Source organism: Sinocyclocheilus grahami, unplaced genomic scaffold, assembly GCF_001515645.1.
Source record: "Sinocyclocheilus grahami isolate Dianchi unplaced genomic scaffold, SAMN03320097.WGS_v1.1 scaffold983.1, whole genome shotgun sequence".
In the NCBI taxonomy this organism is placed as follows: Eukaryota; Metazoa; Chordata; class Actinopteri; order Cypriniformes; family Cyprinidae; genus Sinocyclocheilus; species Sinocyclocheilus grahami.
In genome coordinates, this window is record NW_015506162.1 from 270,598 (window position 1) to 278,792 (window position 8,195).

The following is an 8,195-nucleotide window of genomic DNA, read 5'->3' on the forward strand; positions in this document are numbered from 1 at the left end:
AGAAACATGATTAGTCTGATATTAATATATAGCCTCTTGATATGTTATTTGTTCTAAATCCTCCCAGAGCCGCAATGACGTCATTAAAGAGCGGTTTGGGATGGACTGGAAGTCTGACGTCACTCTTAGGCTGGCAGCCCTTCACATCTACATCACTGTGTCGATTGCGAGACCCAATCAGAAGATTTCTCTGAAGCACGTTGAGTAAGTCTTTAAAGCAGTCATGATTGCCTGAAAAGAGGACATTTCATTTATTTATAATAGACCTTAATTTAAATATTATGCTATGAATTAAGGTTCCTGTTCACACCAAGACAGATGTTTGAAAGTTCAGTGCACTTATTTGGAATGGAAGTTAATGTGTGTGTCAAAAATGCAAAGCTGCCAAGTGTTGTCCTTGTGTTTTTTAGCAACATTTTGAACAACATTGAGTAACCAAATAAGCATGCATTAGATTTTGGATGAGCACCATAAGCAGCATCTAGTTTTCCACCGGTGGCAGATGACACTCGTGAAACCCTCAAAGAGTACTTTTACTGTAAGGTCTTGTAGCTGGTTGCATGCTTTGAAGACTAAACCCGCATCATTATCTTTAGGAAAGAATGGGGTTTGGAACCTTTCCTTCCTTTGACTCTGTTGCCAACCATCAAGGAGAAAAACGTCTGCAAGACTCTCTCACAGCTGTTGAAGACATATCAGCAACCTCCACCAGCTGGCAACAAGGTATATGTGGTTACTAAGCTTATTTGGGGCAAATATCATTAAAAATAGGGCACTATTTCTTTTTTACGTGTTTTACCTGTATTTTAAATTTTACACTGCATTCTGTTGTGTTTGGAGTTAACTGAAATGTCTGTAGAATTAATGGATAACGTCCTGGCAGAAAATTACCAGTTCTTTATTTTTTTAAACAGTATATCTTAAATGGATGTCTTTGTCATTAAATGTCAATCAAGAAACATGCAACAAAGAAACCTTTTATCTCGTCAGTCTAATGCGTGTTTTTGTATTTGTGTATTAATGTTATGCCCTAAGAGCATAGTTTATATGTGTAATGGTGGAATAGAGATATGCAAAACAGTGTGCAATTAATTTCTTCATACCAATCATTGTTACACATAGCAGACCTAATAGCAGCCAAACGTTGCCCTCTGCTGGCCAGAATATGCACTTGCACAACTCACCAATCTTATTTTCTCTTTATCTGCGTTTCTATGCAGGTTTCTCCTCTTCAAGGAAAACTACAGTACATGCGCGTCTTAAATGACCTTCCACCATTCGGAGGCTTCTTGTTTCACACAGTTGGCTTGGTAACACAAATCTGAGATCACTTCTTAAACAATCAAGACACTTTTGCATTGATTTCATGGTTTTACAAAAATGTTCTAAATATTACCACGTTACCTTTCAAACCTAAAAAAGAAATAAATTGCTTGTTCTTCTGATACTGAATTTCTCATTATTTTCTTTTTCCTCTGAAAGGACGAGAAGCAGTCAGCCACTACGCTGTTGGTTGGGCCGAGACATGGTATCAGTCATGTGATTGACCTAAAGAACAACCTAACAACGGTCTTAGCAGAGTTCAGCCGCGTGGCCAAGGTCCAGCTCTTCAGAGAGCATCATGGAGTAGCCCGGGTTGAGGTTGTTATTCTAGATGCAAAGGTGTGGAAAAAGCTCTGAAACAAAATCTGAAACAGTATTGCATTATACAACATCCTAAAATGCAATACTATACTAATATTTGTTTTCATACTCATTATTGTAGCCCTTGGTCTTATTAATGGAGTGGCCAGATGCATCAAACTTTGCCTGTTTGATATCTGGCTATTACAAGCTATTTGTGGACCCTAAAAGGACAATCTACTGCAGGATACCTGGTCAGCCTTATATGATCAAGGCAGGTATGTTAGAAATCTTATTGTTATTGTTGCAATTTCATTAAAATACAACAAAGTCATTGCATGTAATTTTCTGACAGTGCATTTGCTTTGCTTTTCATCTTCCACTGACTAGCTGAACTAAAATATGTTGCATTGCACATGCAATTTGGGACATTTCAAAATAAAATAGATGTAATAATGGTGAGAAAATCTTGATGCCGACATCTAAAATATAAAACAAAATTAATTTAATTATAAACAAAAATAAATAATTGAATCTGTCATGACTTGAACTGATCAGGTTGCTTTCAAAAGGATCTTTGATGATATATTATAAGGACTTATCATGGCAATCATTCATAATTCCAGCTTGATCCCTCCATCTTCCTGAGCTCTCCATCCTCATTTTAAATCAGTTTATGCAAGCTTAACCGAAATGCTGATCATATTTCTGGAAGTTAAGTGTATGTTGCTTCGCGTTACTAAACCATGTATTGGATGTTCGCATCTCCTGTGGTCTGCCAAAGAGAAAGATCACAGCATGCCATTACATCCCACAAGGCTCTTTTCCATCTCTGAGAGCTCTGTTCAGCAGACTCACCTTTGTCATCTGGACTCATTCCCATCTATCATGTTTTCTACTTGTTCAACCACTCAGACAGTTCTGTCATTTAGATTCCAGAAGCTCCCATGCCCAATTCCGCTCCGGAGCCACTGTGCCAAGTGGGAGTCGGCGAGAAGACAGAGAGGGGTCGTCCAGAGAGACAACACAGAAGACATCAGCATCACCCATATCTCAGCACCTTGGCCTGTGTCACATCCATTTAAAAGAGCAACAACAGCTGCAAGAGCTTCAGATACAAGCTGAACAAGAGCTTGACATTAATGAGAACCTTATCTCGCAGGTACAGAGTCGTTCACGCACAAAGTCTGATCCCACTCTAAAAAGCACCGAGTCAGTGGCTGAACAAGACGGTCCCTCCGATGACAGCTCAAGCTTCAGAAACAAAGTGAAAACAATGGAGCCTTCACAGAGGTTTTTCTGTGACTCCTGCAAGGCAAAACTCCAAGCTCAAGGTTTGATCTCAGACACTGGGGAGACAGGAAGGCTCATTTTGCAGCAGTGTACAAATGCATGTGCTTCCCGTGAAGGAGGGGCTGTTGATCTCATTGCCTTACCGCTACCTGGGAATGAGGAAGATGAGATGGATGATGGAGGAGGAAAGCTGCAGCCTCCCCCTCCCGCCATAGCAGCACCGCCCCCTGGGTTTCGTGACAACAGCTCTGACGAAGATGACCCTAAAAAGGGTCGGAAAGGAATCAAAGCCTCTGCTGCTGTGGCAGAGGGTCGAGAGGACGTTCCTGTAACACTGATTGATAACGTGACCACTAGGACGGTTCAAGACCACGCTCAGGAGTTAGACGATGCATTAGTGTCCACCCTCCAGGCGCTGGAAGCACTAGCTGCATCAGAGGATTACCCACACCATCACCAGCAGACACAACAGACAGCAGGTGGACTATGTGCTATTAAAAGTGCTGGTTCTTTACATGTCCATGAGTAAATGAGACTTTTAAAAGTCAAGCAAACTGTAAAATCAGAAATAGTCATTAAAAACTGTTTTTTTGTACATCTTATAATTACAGAAGGCTAACATATTAAGTTATAAGGTCCCAAAACAAGTGTCAGTGCAGTGTTACCTACTCCTTACCAACAAAATAAACAGGATCTTAACACTTTTTTAGAATTTAATTTTTGACTTTTAATTCCTAATTAGAACATGTATTTTCTCCTTATAATTTTGCTTACCTGAAGTGACCTTATGAGATTTCTTACATGCATGGTTGTTTTTTTTCTGTTCCCTTACAGGGTTGATTGTGCTTGCTGCCATAACCCCTGAATCGTCCCTAGACTCTGGACATGAGACAAATTCTTCAGAGCTAACTGATGTGTCTGAGATGGTGTCTGCCATGAAGCAGCATCAGAACCAGGCCTATCTACTTGCCCACCACATCAACAAAGAGCGACTTTTCAGTCGGCGAGACTTTCCCTTGACAATCCCTGGATGTACCACACAAGCAATTGGTGGGGGGGCTTTTTCAATGAGCCAGATCCGTGGCGGATGTCCACCAAAATCTGTGATCTTAAGCAAGACCGTGCCCTTAAAAGTATGCCCCAATCAAGGAGTTAGTCCCTCTGACAACTCTGTGGAGCAGGGAAAGAGCCATGAAACAAAAGGTGAGAAGGATACAGAAAAAACAGAAAGAGGCCCTGTCAAAGAGTCCTTGGAAAAGTCTGAACCGCAGACATCTGATAAGCTTAAAGCATCTGATCAAGAGAGTGCTCCCAAAGTCAACACGGATCAGTTGCCTCAAGCTAATGAAGAAAAAACGAGCTCCGTTACCTCAGAAGGTGTCCAGGAAAAAGAATCTGGTACAGTCACCATAGAAACTACCAGTATAGCCTTATCTGTTCTTTTACCAGTGGATAGAACTGCATCTGCTAAGATTTGTCCAACAAATATGTGCCAAGATGCCGACAATGCCTCAAGTGAGACCATTAAGCCTTTAAGTTCAAAGGGCCTTTTGCCAGCTGCTGACTTGTTCTGCACCTGTCCGGTACGACCAGAACCTGGCCCACAGGTGCGTCTGAAAGATCCACAGGCCCAAAAACTGGTGGTGTTTCACTCATCATCTCCCACAGATGATGAGCGTCTCCGTGCCAAAGGACTTCAGTTAGCTAACAACAAAGAGAACGCAGCAAAGACACCTGATGCAAGCTTGACTAAGCCTAGCACCCTGCCCCCTACCATGTTCTCACCAGCTATGCCTGTTAAAGTGGAACGGAAGGAGATGCCAGAGGCAAAGGCAGAGAACTCCCAGACTAAAGCCCCTGTGGAACCACAGAAACCTGCTAAAAGTTTGCCTGTTCTGGTAGACCCAACACTTGTCCTAAGTTGTGCGGAAAAGGGTGCAACTATCCCAGGAGCAGAGTATAAGAAACAGGCAAATAAAGTCAAATCCCTGCGTAGTACACCCTTCCTGAGTTTTAGGAACTTAATTTCAGCCACCTTCCCAGCACGTTTGCGCAGAGAGACAGATGAGCGTCGTGCTCAACTTCAGAAGGTCAGGCAGTATGAGCTAGAGTTCCTGGAGGAGCTTCTAAAACCTAAAACATCCCAAGGAGAGTTCATACCACAGGGATCCTCTCCTGTTCCCTCATTTACCCCATGTGCCTGCCAGCTGCGCACGAGTCCCGTACAGAAAGTTCCTGGGATTTCACGAGAACAGCGACGCAGCTGTGATTGTAAGAGAATGTGCCGCGGAATGCGTCTCCCAGATACAGCTGTCGGTTCTGCAGCGGACCAGAGAGGGCGAGAGAGGACAGTCTCCAAAACTCCCCCAGGTATTCCAAAGTCTCCACATGCTCAAGGAGAATTACAGAAACCTCAGACTTTGGAAATCAAAACCACTCGAATACGCTCCACAAGCCTAGAGTCAAGGGAACCCAGAGATACACCCACGTCATGTTTGCCAACGTGCGCTACCCGTTCAGAATGCATGGGCGCGCCACAGTACAAAAAGCTACAAAGGAGATATAGCATAGGGGAGATTGACAATAATGACAGCACCCCCTTGTATGCTGAGGTTAAATCAACAAAAGCAAAGAGCCTTGAGAAAGAAATGGAAAGAGTCAGGGCCACTGGACTTAGACTTCCAACTCCAGTAGAGCCTGTACATACTAAAGATGAGGATGCAAAGAAGAAGGGGATATTTTTTATTCAGGGAGAAGAGCTTCTTCAGGAAAGTCGAGAGGGTACCGCTGAGGTTCTGGGATTGCCAAGTGAGGATACTGAGGACAGAGAAAAATGCTGCTCCTTCTGCTTTTGTTATCGCAAATGTGAAGCTGCTGATGAGAGCAGTGAAAAAGATGAACTGTCTTATTCCATCCCCCTGCAGGTTTTGCCCGGGATGCACCTAGACTCAAGGGCAATGCCAGTAGTCAGCAAAACACTTCAGGTACTCGATGCAGATGACTGCAGTGGGGAGGAGGAGGAGGAGGAGGAGGAGGAAGAAGAGGAGCCACAAACACAGAGGATTGATCTGCGGGCCTGTGGGAATCTGGAAACTAGCCTGGCAAGGGTACATTCCTTGCAGGGCAAAACATTCTTGCTCCCTGATGGATTCCTAAACGCACAACTTGATGCCAATGAGCTTCTCTCAATTTTAAGGCAGTGTGCCAACAGTCCCCAAATCGAGGGTGAACCTCGTATCCCTCCTGCAAAACTGGCAGAATACAAGCAAGAACTTGCAGTCCATTTTAAAGAGTTCAGGGCATCATGTAGACGCGTGGCAAGTGTTGAGAAAAGTTCCTCTCGAATGCTAAGTGCTGTCACAGCTAGCTTCCAGGTGCTGTGCAACCTTACTCAAACATTCATTCGGCTGGTCAGGGGGGTACGATCTGAAACTCAAAAACTGCAGCTTTTACGCAAGGTCGAGGAGGTAGCTGTCAACTACACCCTTCTTCTTCGTGCTGCTGAAGAGGCAATGGGACACTCTAGTAGCCTTCCCAATAAGAGTGCAAGTCCTCAACTCCACACATTCACCAACATGGGCTCTCTTAATCGTCCTATCAAAACCTTGCCCAGCAAGTAATGACTCATTCACGCATGAGATTGTGGGGCAGGCCGGAAAGACAACTGCTCAACACGTTGGCAGGAATCTCTACGGATCCTTCATCAGTTTACATTTTTATTCGCCTTTCTGTTCACCAACTGCTAAATTCCATAACCGCATAACTATCTACTGTTATATGTTTATGAAGGTTGTGCTAAATTGTACACACAAAGGATCTTTTACATTGTGCACAGAAGTGAGAAAAAAATACATCTGATCCTGTGCATTATAGATTATAGAATCTAACAGGGCTGTTCACTCGTGTTCTTAGAGAAAGGGTACTGTGAAATTGACTTAGTTTTTGTATATTTAGTTGTTCCTATATTTAAATAACAAAGTGACTGTCTAGGGAAGGGCTGGTGGGGTTATTTTGTGTCCTAACAATGGTTTATAAAGCATATTATGGAAAACCTATATTATCATTCTTGCAATTACTGTAGAGACATTATAGCTACATAATCTAAAACATGCCCTGAGGGTGGCAAATCACAGAAAATTAAATAACAGATTTTGTAAATTAGGTAGAGAGAGAACTGGTTATTTGGTAATGTGCTTGTTTTTCAATTTTGTTTGTTGTGACATGAAATACTCCCTTTTCACAATATCACATTCACAATGTCTGGATTTGTATCTCTGTAAGCATCTGAATTGACACTTTTTTAATGAATATTTATGAACACAAGAGCATACTAACTAGATAGTGGAAGGAAGCACCTGCCCAGGGCAGACAATGTAGCAGACTTAAATTCGCCAGAATATTAATTGAAAGGATATAATGGTTGAGCTGAGACCAAGATGAAAAAAGGCGCTCCTGTTTGCTAATGCACAAAGAAATCCGTTCTCGCTCTCACCCCCACAAACTCATCCAGATCCATCCCTCATACATGCAGTGGCAAACAGTGGCATTATTTTTTGAGTGGGCTGAGCTCATGATATCTGCATAATTTAGTGCAATCACTAAGCTAATGCTTGTGTAGATGACACAAAACCATTTTCTTTCCAAGTATAGCCTATATAAGTACACAGATAACCAATGTTTCACAATATTTTTTTTTTTGAATATTGCTTTGTTTTTCTTCTATCCCATATTTTGAAATGTCTTATATGTAGAAAACTTTATTTTTTTGGATTTTCATGTGATGTCATCCATTGTGCACTCTTGAGAACATAACCCCGTCCCCATCCACACACACAGAATAGTTTTATATGTATTTTAATAAAACCAACTGCTGTCTTATGTCTGAAAACTTTTCTGTCTCCTCTTCCAATCTAGGATATAAATGGTTAAATTATGGTCTTATAATCCATACAAGGCTCTACTACTATGACATTTAAATAATTAACATCTCACTGTTTTGGTGTCTTGCATGTTATCCCTACTTTAAAATAGAACCGAATGAAGTGGGCTCTGTCAAGCCAGCAACTAACAGACTGTTTAATGCTGGGTTTGGATTAACTTATATCATTAGAAGCTAAATCAATAAGAGTACAGATACAATCTAGTGTTTTACAATATTGCAGTATAAAAGTATAATTATTCTATGCTCAACAAAAAAATAGAGTAAGCTTCACAAATATCTCATGTTCTTTAAAGTCATTCTGAAAAGAACATTGCAAAAATTAATCAAAACTTTATTT

The 8,195-nt window shown here is 41.7% G+C and overlaps 1 protein-coding gene across 1 annotated transcript in view; it reads left to right on the forward strand.

Annotated features, from left to right (window-relative positions):
- Nucleotides 1-7,848, forward strand: part of LOC107565139 (FERM and PDZ domain-containing protein 3-like) — a 158,994-nt gene extending 151,146 nt beyond the window's left edge. The window contains exons 10-16 of the mRNA XM_016250351.1: nucleotides 68-204; nucleotides 597-723; nucleotides 1,221-1,310; nucleotides 1,483-1,662; nucleotides 1,766-1,901; nucleotides 2,556-3,395; nucleotides 3,751-7,848. Of these exons, the coding sequence (XP_016105837.1) occupies nucleotides 68-204; nucleotides 597-723; nucleotides 1,221-1,310; nucleotides 1,483-1,662; nucleotides 1,766-1,901; nucleotides 2,556-3,395; nucleotides 3,751-6,536 (4,296 nt within the window). The 3' untranslated portion in view covers nucleotides 6,537-7,848. The remainder of the gene's footprint in view (nucleotides 1-67; nucleotides 205-596; nucleotides 724-1,220; nucleotides 1,311-1,482; nucleotides 1,663-1,765; nucleotides 1,902-2,555; nucleotides 3,396-3,750) is intronic.
- Nucleotides 7,849-8,195: the final 347 nt, after the last annotated feature.